The following is a 14,024-nucleotide window of genomic DNA, read 5'->3' as shown; positions in this document are numbered from 1 at the left end:
CAGTAAACTTACATTTTGATCCTGTTATGTGCCAGGCATAATGTTGTTTATTGAAGATGATATGTTTCTAGTGTAATTTTCATAAATAAAGACAGTGCTTTATTATTATTGATATTGTTTTATGCCCATGGCATAGTTTTCTCATTTTGAACTTGAAACTGAAAAAATATGGTATCAAGGGGATGTTTAAATTTTGAAAATTTTTTTTACAAATTTTAGTTACTGTCTTTACTGTGTCATGTTAAATATGCCAAGACTGGGTGTTTCCTATTGATAAAAGTTCACATTCTAATAAAAAACAAAATTTTCTCAGTTTATCTTAACATACTTGTCAAGGAAGATTATATATGCTTCACTGTATATAGAGTGAAAATTTATCATTTTTATTTCAATTTTTCCTTAACGACTCGTGATATTTTTACTTTAACAAAATTTAACATTTTGAATATTACTCAAAATACACTTTATAATATTTTAAATAACTTGAAAAGCAGCAAATTTTGTAGATGTATTTTTAAATGGTGGCTGCCTGGCCTACAGTGATTTGGTTCATTGGACACAAGTTCTTATGAGCTGTCTTGAGCAGAGATGTTATGGCTGGCTTAGCGCCAAAGTTAACAACTTTGAAATAATGTGCCTCTGTAGTAATTTTGAAATTATTTTCTCCAAGACACATAATTTTTGTCAATTTTTAGTTAATTGTGTGGAAAACTGGGATGTGTTGAATGCTTTCATAAAATTTTGTAGCAGAAGTAAATTGCAAAAATAAATGTAATAGATTACCAGCTCATGTAGACACTTGTATTACTTTAGGAGTTATACATTGGGAATTTATATATAGTAGTGTCTTTAATTGCTATTTTAGCCTTACTGTAATGTTGTAAGCTTATAATTTTGATGTTATTGTTACGTCATACCAAACCTAAGCAACACTATTATGTTATTGTCCCTAGAATCAGTTAAAAGCCAGTTCAGATACTCATACATGAGAAGGCAGAAAAATGTCATTCTTTTTCTTTTCCTGGGAGTTTTATAAGTCAGCACAGGAGACTTTATACAAATGAAACAGGAAGCGTTCTGCACAGTAGCTTTCAAAATTTCACAATGCTACGTAACTAATTTTTTTCAGATTTATCTGACACCTTTAATTTAGTTTGCCAACAAGTTATTGTTATTCTGTTTGCCCACCATCAACTGGAAATTTATGCTGTTAATATCATTAGCAGCAAGCTTTGCTGGGTGGTTGGTAAAGTAAAGCTATATCCCATCTGTAGTTCCTGTGTCTAGCATCCATTTTTTATCAAAATGTGGAGTTGAGTTTCTCATTGTTTCTTTTTTAGTGAGCATTTGTCCTGTGCTTTCACATTCTTTCTCCATGGGGAAAGTAATGTATGCACAAGCGTGGAGATTGCCCAACACCAGCCAATTTATTTGATCAATGAGGAACATATACACATGGCTCAGTCTTCACCTGCACCATTTCAAGGTGAGTAAACGGTGATGCCCCTGCTCCCCACCCTCCCCCATTATGGACAGCCACTGTGCCCAGTAACGTTTTGCAGAATGAAATGTTCTCTTAAATGGACATTTTGAAGGGTAGTTTAGGGGTCAGTTACTGAACAAGAAAGGAAATACCAACGTTTCACAATTAAATAATAATAGCTCGCTAGGTTTTTTTTGCTGAAAGTTTATCGTATTTGCGTTGTGGTCTTCTGTGAAGTTGTATTGAAAAATAAACGTAGAGAATTTCCTTTAGGACAAAAGAAGATCAATGAGTATTTGAAAACTATAATTCAGTGAGTAATTGACAAATCTTATAAATTAAAGGTTTTTAGTGTTTCATTTATCCCGTGGTTTTAAGAATGTAATAACTTGCAGATAATTACTATTAGACTTAGTATTTGAAATTTCAACCAAAATCATATTTCTAGAGTTGCGTGGTGTATAGTTTTTTCAGTGATGTTAATAACTTATTTTCTTTTAGTTTTAGATTATATTGATTGTAGGCATTTTGTTATAATTTAACATAAGGTCACATTTTTATTAATTCTAAGCTTATCACCTAAATATCATGAAAATGATTCCATGTTCCTTTTCTCTAATTTTGCATTCTATATATCTTTGGAATTCAGAATTTTCTATGAATAACTTTTAAGATGTTTTAGTATTAGATTGAACCATATAGAGAAATCTTTTTTGATTCAGTCTAATTTATCATTGCTAGAGATGTCTGATTAAAATAGTCTTAGTATAGCACACAGTGTAATTTTTAAAACACTGATATTTTAACAGACATGACTGAAGTATTTTTATTGATGTAACAGCCTGTCATGAATGTTTATCCTCCATATTATTTATGATTGCCTTTTGGTTTTCTACAGATGAATCTGATTTAATTTGATGAAAGCATCTGTTTCTTGCCCTAAAGATAATTAAGCTTTTTGTAAAAGGGGAAAAAAAAAGAACATTGAATGCTCATTTAACTGTGTCCTAATTATTACCCCCCCACAACACAGTTTCAGCTGTATTCTTTATTATTCTGTAATTTGAGGTGTTTTATGTATGAACTGCTCTAAAAAACAACCCAGTTCTCAAACTGTGCGCTGTGAAGTACGCACATATTATGGCTTAATTATTTAAATACTATGTCCCTTGACTGTGGCGGTGCTGAGGACCACCTGACTTCATTCTAGACTTTATCACTCAAAATAAAAACATTCATTTATGATAACAAAAAGAAAATACTAATCTTAAGAGAAGGTAATTACCTTAAGTTGGTAAAGATACTATTAGGAATACCAGGTCCCTATGGACCACTTATTTTAAGTCTTACTGGTTGTTACTAATGCCTCAAATCATAGAAGACTTTTGTGGGACATTATCCTGCTTATTTCCCGTGACTAGTGTGGAGGAGGTACATTCTTAGGACAGGCGCTGGCCTATAGATAACTGTAGTGGACATACCGATATTGGTGTGGGAGTTTCCTAGAAGTGTTAATCTAGGAACAGTGTCCTTGATTAAGTGTGTCTGTTGGAGTCAGTGATTTTATTCCATTTGAGTCAATGAGGAACAGCAGAAAGGCACCAAGAAATATGTGATGTCTACGGCTGTCTGTCTTGATGAGATATATCATCCAGCTGTTTAAAAAAATGAAGCCATCAAAAAAAAAAAAGAGAACATTCCATTTAATAACTGTGTTGAGACTTTTTATAATTAGGAGTAAGAAAAGGTGACCTTTATCCCTAGAAAAGTGTTATTGGGATGATTGAAATTCCCTGAGGCTAAGAACTGACTGGGCTATACACAGTATTGTGTTAACTACATTTTTGTGTCTAGCTCAGTGAAGATGACATCAAGGTAAAATACTGAAAGAGAAAGAAGGGTTTTGAGTCCTTTACTTTAGAGACATGCATTTTATTTAGAGTCGTTTAATCAGCAGACCTCGAGAACAGTCATAACTGAAATTATAACTAAGCATTATATTTGAGAGTTGGTAAATTAGGCCTTTTATTAAAAGTTTTGTTTATACATTTTTTAATTACCACAGATTTTCGTAAGTGTTAGGAACCATAGGAAGAGTGTTCTTTTGTTAAGGACGATTCAGTGTTTATATTGTATAAGGTATTAGCAAACAGATAGGTATAAGCTTTAATATATAGACAGTTTATATATTGTGTGTGGATATAGCTGTCTGATAGTAGTATATCTCCCCCATTTGAATTTCCTTCAAAAATCGATGTGAGTTGAGGCATATAAATAAATAGTAAAATGAGAAACTTTTAAAATTCACACTTGGAAAGGAGTTAGGACATAAAGAGCAATACACATTAAGAGATGCTGTGCTTTAACCTAAAATTACCGCATAAGTAGCATCACACCTAAGTAGCAATTGTTACTCTGATCCGTAACGTATGTTTCTCCTCTCCGCCTCAGTACTGGTAAGTCCTTATGGATTAAACGGCACACTAACAGGCCAGGCTTACAAGATGTCAGACCCAGCCACACGTAAGCTGATTGAGGAATGGCAGTACTTCTACCCAATGGTGCTGAAAAAGAAAGAAGAACTGAAGGACGAGGAGCTGGGATATGACGACGATTTCCCTGTGGCAGTTGAAGTCATTGTTGGTGAGAGAAAATACTTTGCCCGAAGAACTTTTTTCTCTCTTCTTCATCTTTTCCTTAATTTAAAAAGATAATCACTCAGGTTCATCAAAAATAATCTCCATAATTTTCCCATTTTTTTAATTCTCCTGACACAGTGGTATATGCTGAGTAGTTACCTCGCCTGAAGCACCAATGGTCCCTGTATTCCAAATGCTATTATCGTAATGTTGGAACACATGTTTAAACAGCTATTAACTTATGGGAGAATGACATACCACTTTCTGCAATAGCTAATGAGTATCTCATTTTCACCAGAGAGCTTTGGCTCTGACCACTGGAATAGTAGAGTTGGCAGTCTAGTGTGAACTTTTTCTTAGGCCTGATTTCTCCTTACTCTTTCCTTACAGGTGGTGTCCGGATGGTTTATCCTTCAGCTTTTGTTTTGATCTCTCAGAACGATATCCCAGTCCCTCAGAGTGTTGCCAGTGCTGGAGGCCACATTGCAGTCGGGCAGCAGGGACTTGGTAGTGTGAAGGACCCAAGTAACTGTGGGATGCCTCTTACCCCGCCCACCTCTCCAGAGCAGGCTGTCATAGGTGAGTACGGGCTGGGGATGTCCCTTGCCATGGTGCACGAGAAATTCCCGGGGGAAGAGATCCAGGCAGAGTAACATGGGAATTTTACAAAATGGAAAAGGAAAATTTTAAACAGAATTTATGTGTTTCAGAATTTTAGTTTTTACTCCAAGTAAATAATTTAGTTGTTTCTCTGAAGTTCTACACACGCACCTGCCTCTTGATACACATGTGTGCACATATGCATACATATGGTCAGGAGACAAGATGTAGGCTAATTTTTTTATTTTTAACGAATGGAAAAACCCTAAATCATAAAGTCGCTAAAACCCTTCTCAGTTGACCATTGCTAGATAGGGACATGTTTTGGGTAGTTCTTTTCCTATTATATTATAAAGTCAGGCTAGCAATCAGGAGCTCTGAATAAATGCTTTGCCCTGCCAGTAATCTCTCTACATTAATGATAAATATTGTCAAAATATGAAAAATTTGATGAACAGTTTTCCTCTATGGAAAAATTCAGAAATTATTTAAATTGGGAGGATATTGTCTTCTTTGTTGAATAGTATATTTCACATATTAAGTTTTGTGGTAGTTGACTTTAGTTGGAAATCTAGTCACTAAGGAGAAGATATTCCTCATACTTGAGCTGAATTAAGATTATTTATAGGCATTTAATGGGCTCTGTTGGCAGGAACATCAGAGTAAATCAAGTCTTGGGTGCTAAACTTTGGAAACACTCTCAAGCATGACACATATTGACATGGTAGTTTTCGTGAGCATTTGATATGATATTTTAGTTTCTAGCATAGTGCTTGGCACATAATGGACATTGAGTAAATATTCACCATTAAACAGTATATTGGGAAAAGTGTAGACCTTGTGATTGAACACACCTAATTTTAAAACCTGTCTGTAGCTTTTACTGGGTGAGTGACCTTATTTAATTCTCATATTTGTCTTGAACCTCACTTTGCTTCTCTGTTAAATACTACACACACTACAAGGTTGTCATATGTATTAGGTGTGGTACTTGACAGTGCTGTGTAAGCAATTACGCAGTACACAACTGATCATGTAAAAACTTAACGCAGCCCTCAAAACTCCAGTTTTGGCACGTGTTATGCCGTCTGGAAGGAATCACTCATGTGGGAGATGTAGAAATGGCAGTGCATAGCCTCCGTGGTTAGGGGCCGTGGAGTTGCTTAGATGGGGAAAAAGTAATACACGCAGCTCTGTCATGGTGGGGCAGAGAGCTTGGATGGTTCCTGGGAAAGGGCTTGCTCAGTCAATTTTCATTAAAACTACTTTTACAGTCTTTTATAATAATCATCATAGAGAAGATATATTACAGAAAGACTAGAAATTACACTATTTTCAAAAGTTTTAAACACTTAAAGGTTTGTATTTTTAACAACTGGATGACATAAGTTGTCATTCTTTTTTGTTTTCTTTGTTTGCCCAGTGTTTAGTGAAATTTGTATTCAACTTAAAATCGAAGGCCTGCTGTGTGCATGGTGCCTTGCTCTCTCCTGCCTAAGCTCAGGACTCTCCATTTTATAACCCAAACCAAGAGGCTTTGTTTATGCTGTGTTTCAGTGCGGCCTGCATAGCCGCGGACCTTCCGGCTCCTTCCCTTCTCACTCTGTGTGTGTCGTGGTGCTAGCCCTGAGAAAATTACCCCCTGGGGCTTCCTCCCTAAAAAGGGCAAGCAGGAAACCTAAATAAAAACTACTAGAATCTTTGTTGTAAAATGAATTTGTCTAAATGTTTCTATCATGATACACGGAATTACAGCTCCATCAGAAAGAGTCCTGCTCGGCCTTGTCATTCTGCAGTTGACTAATACTGAGCATTGCCATGTTTTTCTTGATATGAGACAAAGTGGGTTACTTTGCCCCATAAGACTGCCTAGATTAGCAGGGGACATAGGAGGGCTACCAGTGTTAGTGAAATCACTCATGTGTGGGCACCCAGCATGCCTCTTCTTTTTATGGAGACAATTGTACGAAACAGCATTCTGCATGCACTTAACAGCCTGGAGTACAAATCTTGTTTAATTCCATATAAAATATCACCCACATTTTAGCTAAATTACTAAAAGCCACCGAAAAACATTAACCCAGCTTTAATCAGAAAAGACTCTGGGGCTTGTTTTCCCTACCCCTCTTGCTTACTGGTCATAAATTACTTCCTTTAATAGCATGGGCATGTGATCCCTTTAGCCGTATTGTAGTGGGTAAGGGACAAAGGGCCGCCTTAGCTACTTCTGCCATTTGTTTCTTCACTGTGCTTAGTTGTAGAATAGGCATTTGGAAGTCCATTGTAAAATCAAAATGAATTATTTTGCACAATGAACCAAGTCAGGGACTTATAAGATAAAAGGTAGCAATAGAGACCAAATTTCTTCTTTATCTCATTTGTAATATAACAGTACTTTTCTGGGGAACAAGAAAGCTTTAGTTTCTTAGACTGTGAGCAGTTGGAGTTGCTCCCTCCCTCATTCATTCCTTCCTTCCTTCCTTCCTTCCTTCCTTCCTTTTTCCCTTCCTTTCTTATCCTCACCCAAGGACATGCTTATTGATTTTAAAGAGAGGGAGAAGGAGAGAAACATCGATGTGAGAGAGAAACTGATTGGCTGCCTCTTGTATATGACCAGACTGGGGACCAAACCTGCAGCCTAAGCATGTGTCTTGACTAGGAACCAAACCTGCAGCCTTTTAGTGTACTAGATATTTTTGAAAAAAACTAGTGCTGAGCCTAACTGATTCAATGGTTTTGTTGCAATTACACCAAGAATATTAGTCTATTATATAGGTTGCTGCTTTTGTATTGCATGAGAGTGGAGGTTCCAGAGTTCTTAAAATTGATTATTTTGGTCAAGATGTTTTGTATCATAGTTCTGTTCAGAGTAAAACCCACAATGTATTTATGAAATCAAATAGATGGAAGTAATTGAAATTTAATACTGGAAGTCGACGTCAGCATTTGTTTTGTGTGAGTTAGAAGTAGTAAAATACTCATGACATAACCAATAATTATTATTATCAACAACGATAACAGACATAACAGAAGTGAATTACGTACCAACTATTGTTGGAGAAACAAAGTGGAGTTAGAGAGAAACCAGTGAATTTTTAATCCTCTGATATAAGATGTCAGGACAACCTCTTTCCGTGTTTTAGCACTAAGTTTTCATAGTGTCAGGCATAAGGACAAATAGCTCCACATACAAATTTGAAATTTGACCTGTTAAAAGCTTTGCACCATTACGTTTTTTTCTTCTTCCTAGGGCACTATTTAGCTAAATAAGCATAAAGCTCCCTCTGCTGTTTTGTTTTTCTTTTAGACTTATTTACTGCATTGGGGTTTAAAAATTGCAAACAGCCCGTGCATGTTTATATCTTTGATATGATGATGTATGACCCCTTCTGTATAAGTTACCTCCAGTACCTGCGGAGTAGGGATGCCTCTGCATGGGTTTGCCCATGAGGGACTGTGAGTTTGTGAGTATTGATGTGGTTAACTACAGTATTTTAGGGACAACACAAAGAATCACACAAAGTGAAAAAAAATGGCTGTGCTGACACAAATTATACTCATAGCTACAGGTAGTGTTATTATAAGGGGATAATGGGCATGAGTTTAAACAATTAAAATTTTTATGTTAAATAAGCCAGCGGTCTATGCACTAGAAGATGTTTTTAGAAAAATGACATTCCGAACTGCCTTTCGTTTCCAGGTGAGAGCGGAGCTATGCAGAGTGCTGTCGGCCACTTAGGTTCCCAAGACGGGGGGACGGTAACTATGCACAGTCCAAAGAGATCGGGGAAGATTCCTCCAAAACTCCACAATCACATGGTCCATCGAGTCTGGAAGGAATGCATCCTCAACAGAACCCAGTCCAAGTATGTGTTTTGCATTACACCTGAATTGTGGTTTAGTAGCCGTCTCTTTGATTACTACAGGAAGGGCCGATCGTATTGCATTATTTCGTGACCAGACCTGAGGGGTCAATGGATTTGTATTTCATCTTTTTGAACGTAATAGGATAAGATTTAAAACAAAGATGTTAAAATGAGATAACTTTATTTGATTTGATGATTTGGGAAATCTTGAAGTTCCTGGTCATCTTATGTTGGCGTGGTGTTCTTCTGACATTTTTTAGCACAGATGGCTCAGGAGAGTAATCAGTGGGTTTGGTTTTCCTTTGTACACCAATTTATGAATGTTTCTTATTTACAGAGGCAAAGGACCTTCTTTGCCATGTTTTCTATTATACACTGGCCTTACCTTTTATTTATGTTTTTAAAGATTTCATTTGTTTATTTTTAGAGAGAGGGGAAGGGAGGGAGAAGGAGAGGGAAAGAAACATCGAGGTGAGAGAGAAACATCGATTGGTTGCCTCTCATATGTGCCCTGACTGGGGACTGAACCCACAACTCAGGTGTGTGCCCTAATCCGGAATCGAACTGGCAACCTTTCCACTTTGTGGACCGATGCCCAACCGAGTCACACCGATCAGGGTGCCTCATGTTTTGACAAACAGAGGGGTGTTTACCAGCTGCTGTACTTCTTTTTATTGATTTGGGGGAACTGTATTCATTCCATTCCCCTACCCAGCTCTCCTTCAGTTATTCCTTTTCTCCCTCCTTTTCTACCCTCCTTATCGCTCTTCCTTAACGTAGTTTTGGAGAAGAGGAAGAATTGATTGTAATAAGAGATTGCTGGTGATTATTTTAATTGCATGAGTGATGATGACAAACGATAGTCAATAAATGCCATATTTTCATATTGGTTTTGATAGGATCTAGATGACCATAATTCTTTACCGACACAAGTAAACAAATGAGTCTTGATTCTCTGGAATAGAATAAATATGGATATTCTTGCCAATAACTGCTAAGAACTCCACTCATTTAGAAGTCAGTTAGATGTTTCTTAGCGACTACTATTGAATGTTTTATACAGTATACAGATTTAAAACCTGCCTTTGCTTTTAGCAAATTCATACTATATATTTATTTCTCGATGAAGTGGCTCTAGGCTAGGCTGCTGAAGGAGGTGCAGTTATGAAAAATCATATGTCACATTCTAGAATTAAAAAGTCATCTCTAGTCACTTGAAAATGATCCTTTCCTTTAGAATAATTGGTACAGATGTTTTCCTTCTATCTGCAATGCCTAGACAGTTTCCAGGTTAACATTTCCTTTTTCCTTTCATTTGACCATTTTTTATTTTTATCGCCATTAACCGTTTTATCTCCACCAACTCTTAACAGGCCATGTCCCCTCTATCAGCAGCACAGAACAGAGCGGTGAGACACCCAGAAAGGCAGGGAAGGGTGCGGCGCAAAGGAGCTCCCTGCAGAGCCATCGCTGAAGCACTTTGCAGTGTCAGCTATAGCAAAATTAGCAAGGAAAAATGTGGCCCAGGGTCCTTATTTTCACTGTGTAATAATAAGCATCCACTTCGCTGCCAATTGTCAGTGACATATAGGAGATAGTTTTGTTTCTTGTCTTTCAGTTCACATTCCAAGTTTGGAGTGCTGCCCTTAATACTAGCAAACGCAGGGGTTGCATACGTCAGAGGGCATATAATTCACAGATGCTGTGAAAAGATAATTTTTACAAATTCAGGTTACTTCTGCAAAATTTAGGCGACTTTTTAAAAAAGCAACAACAGAGTGCCAGATAGTGTTTTATTTTAATTGCTATGTATACCATCCATATTAAAATGTGCATTAAACGTAAATAGATATATTTTGTATGCTGCCTTTTTTTTTTCCCCACAGATGCCTTTTATTGGTCTGACCAGCATGACTAGTAGGGGGCGTGGGCAGAGCTCCCCTCTCTGTCCTGGCTCCCATCTTCTCTCTCCTGGGAGTCCGTGACGTGCCCCCAGGGGAGAGCAGTATCTTAGGCGAGGGTGGCAGGCAGACCTAGTGTAAAAAATATGGGGTTGGGATTTGAAAGGGGCGCAGGGTGATGTAGAAAACATGGGGTTACCAGACCATCCAGATAAATCGTCCATCGGGCTGAAGCAGAGGCCATTTCCCTGCACGAGCCCCTTGTCCCTGCCAGGAATGGGAGAGACAGTCGGCGGGAGAGGTTCCCCTAGAGGCTTGATACTGTGCCCTTCGAGCAAGTAGTGGTCTCTCTCCCTCACTCCACCCCGCTCCACTTCCCACCTTGGCTTGCTCTGAACTGTCTGATCTGCAGAATACCATTACTATGTAAAATGTATTCAAATATTTTAAATATTTTTTCTCTCCAGAGATATTATGTTGGCACAAATCACATTTTTAACCTTTTTTAGGAGGAGCCAAATGTCAACTCCAACTCTTGAAGAAGAGCCTGCTAACAATCCTGCTACTTGGGATTTTGTGGATCCAACCCAAAGAGTCAACTGTTCTTGCTCTAGGTAGGTGGGGCAGTTGTCTAATGGAGTGGAGGCACATTTTGTTGGCTCTCTCCTGGTTGTTTTGTTTTAAATTTTCCGCCTCCAGCAGAGAAGGAAAGGGTAAGTCTTTTCTTATATGCAGATGATACAGTTTTATTTTCAGGACTCAGAACTAAGAACCTTTTAGACAGCTGACCCTGACATCCATTTGCTCCCACTGTCAAAACGAAAGGCATTTATTTGACAGGACAATATCTTGTCCTTTAAATGAGTTTATTTAACTACTCTTAACTTTAAAGTAGAGATAAATATTAAACAAGTTGGCTTGAGTTACTAGACCTTGGATTAAACAGATCTTGCATGGATAATGTTGTAGGCTCTGGTGTTTTTTGATGACTGAGGCAGGTATTTGTAACAATTCCCACCAAAAGCTAAGGTTGTTGCTCACTCGTGTAGATACTTGAGTAGGACCCCGAATTGTTTTCTGTAGAAAATCTTTGCACTTGTCATGGGCTTTCATTAGGGCTCTTAAGTGTCTTAGTGGATGTCAGCCGTAACGCCCCAGCTCAGTCGACTGTCAGAACCTGCGCTGTTGATTATTCACTTACTGAATGCGCAGCTTAGAGTAGCTTTGCTTCCAAAGAATATATTTTCCCATTTAATACTGCTTAATACTTATAAAAAGTTTAGACGAGATAAGTGTATTTAGAATATGGCCATTTATCCCTCTGGTTTAGATTGGGATTCTTAATGTGGCATAAATGAATTGGCTTTGGGGAAGAGAGGTGGCCAGTTTGCCCCCTGAGAATATATGTAGACACGTGTGTGTGTGTGCGTGTGTGTGTGTGTGTACACTTACACAACAGCTTTCACACCTCCTTCTTGTGTTCCCCTTCAGTTGATCCTCTTTTATCAAGTTCTGCCTTGGTAGTCAGTTTTTTTTTTTTTTTTTAAGAGAGATTCTAAATATCAGCCTGGTCAAACCCATGACGGATTTTTCAGGGAGAGTGTTTAAGAAGGTACTTGCTCATTGAGGGGTCCCTCTCTGAGCATGTGAGAATCTCTAGTCTCAGAATTGGTGTGGTACACCAGTTGAATACCTGTTTTACTTTTATCTCTAGACCATTGGAAATTGTCTGACAACAAGTATTTTCCTATTAACATTAGTTTTTAAACAGCTCATAGACAAGGTTTAGTTCACCTTTAGAAGGTACATAGGATGTAAATTTTAGTGTATTTAACTTCATTCTTTTATCTTATTTTCTTGCTCTTTTCCTTTTTCACTTTTTAAAAACTAATCCTTTTACTGATTTATATCACATTTTTATTTTCTACCTTGAATTATTTTTACCTGAAGTGTAAACAACACTTTTTTTTTGTCCTCTGGAGTTACTCCTCTGTTTCCTCACCAATACCTCCAATACCTGAGGTCTTGCTTTTAGTTATGCATTGCAGATCTGATTTCTCACAGGTGCTCTAGTCTTGCATTTTGGGGGTACCTTCCAAATCGGGTACCCTATTGTGGTCATTTTTATCACAATTTTCCCTGTCTAGAAACTTCATCATTTACTTATTTATTTTCTAGAGCAGTTTTATCATTGCATTTTCTAACGACATCCTTTGAAATGCCTATTGTAGTCATTCTCCTTTCCTCGTTCTTTTAGCCCCTGTGGGTTTCAGCACTCCTTGGCCCTGCCTCTGGCTCCTTCCCACCACTGGACCACCCGTGTAGTTAGCCCTCAGAGGCTGATCTTCCTGCTGCCTGCTTCAGTGAGGTCCCCTTCTGTTCAGAAATTTGCAATACTTGTCTGTTACTGGTGTATCCCTAATTCTAACCATTTCACAATGTAGTTGAGTCATTAAATACAATTGAAAAAATATGACTTTATAAGATTATTCACTTTGCATAAAACCCTTACTTTGAAGAGGCCACCATAAAAATATCTATCAAAGGACTGATGTGGTTAAAAGCTCTCCGAGAAAATCCAAATCAAGAAGTTGTCTGTAAAAGACTTTCAGAGCCTCAGTTGTAAAAAGCCCCCTTAGAAGGTATAATTGAGATATTCTCAAATGAGACCTTCATCTCTTACTGTGGTGCTGTGCCCTGGGGACTCAGAGCACAGCTTTTGCCTTGTTGACAATGGCTTTGTGCTTAAACAACCTTCTTCAAAGTTGGGATTTTTTTTTTGTTTTTTTTGTTTTTTTTTAGAGGAGCAAAGACTTTGGCAAGAGTGTTTTCCAATTATCTGGCAGAATTACCAAACCCATTATGGAATGGTCCACTCCTCCCACTCTTTACTGGCCTAGTGGGGCAGGGTGGCCATCCTGCTGTCCCACTAAACCATCCCATTATGCCACACAAATCCGTTTTACTGCCCACTAGGGCATCATTTAGCGCAATGCAGCAGTAATTTAATGCCACCCGAGCGGCCTCAGAGAGTTACTGGAGAGCTTACATTTTTCCCTGGGAGTGATTTATGTATTGGGAGGAACTAGCTGACCTGCTCTATAACTTGGTTGCACAGATTAAGCCTTGGCATCATCTAGGGCTCTTACTGAGCAGTTCCTCACAGCTCTCCTTGCCAGGAAGTGTGTGAGGGTACGAGCAGGCTTGCCTGCCTAGACACTTCATGGGCCTTTGGATGTGCATCTTCTCACAACAGCATTTTTCACTTGTGCCACTTTGACTTGTGTCTGTAAGATCCAAAGTTGTCTTTTCCCCTCTTTCTTAGCTAAGTTTTCTAGTATGTTTAGGCTCTTCATGTTCTTAGGATTCACCCTGTACTCATTAGCTTGGTTTCCCACTTTAGGGAAGAGTTGCAGTTATTTTATTTCTGATTTGCAACACCACTAGCCAGTAGAAACCATTCTATATTGGAGTCAGTAAAGTGTCGTGAAATAGAAACTGGAAGCTTTTCTTTCTTTCCTTTTCTTTTTTTTTT

General features: G+C 37.9%; 1 protein-coding gene across 2 annotated transcripts in view; it reads left to right on the top strand.

The window, feature by feature from the left end:
- The window catches only part of MED13L (mediator complex subunit 13L), a 244,806-nt gene that overhangs the window by 188,716 nt on the left and 42,066 nt on the right, over window positions 1-14,024 (top strand). For both annotated transcript variants that reach the window (XM_090290784.1, XM_090290783.1), the window contains exons 5-9: window positions 1,341-1,486; window positions 3,935-4,126; window positions 4,513-4,701; window positions 8,423-8,588; window positions 10,999-11,103. In XM_090290784.1, the coding sequence (XP_090146910.1) occupies window positions 1,341-1,486; window positions 3,935-4,126; window positions 4,513-4,701; window positions 8,423-8,588; window positions 10,999-11,103 (798 nt within the window). The remainder of the gene's footprint in view (window positions 1-1,340; window positions 1,487-3,934; window positions 4,127-4,512; window positions 4,702-8,422; window positions 8,589-10,998; window positions 11,104-14,024) is intronic.

Source organism: Furipterus horrens, unplaced genomic scaffold (genome assembly GCF_987537825.1).
Source record: "Furipterus horrens unplaced genomic scaffold, mFurHor1.1.pri manual_scaffold_11, whole genome shotgun sequence".
NCBI lineage: Eukaryota > Metazoa > Chordata > Mammalia > Chiroptera > Furipteridae > Furipterus > Furipterus horrens.
The sequence above is the reverse complement of the archived record's forward strand: the minus strand, read 5'-3'. Positions and strand labels throughout refer to the sequence as shown.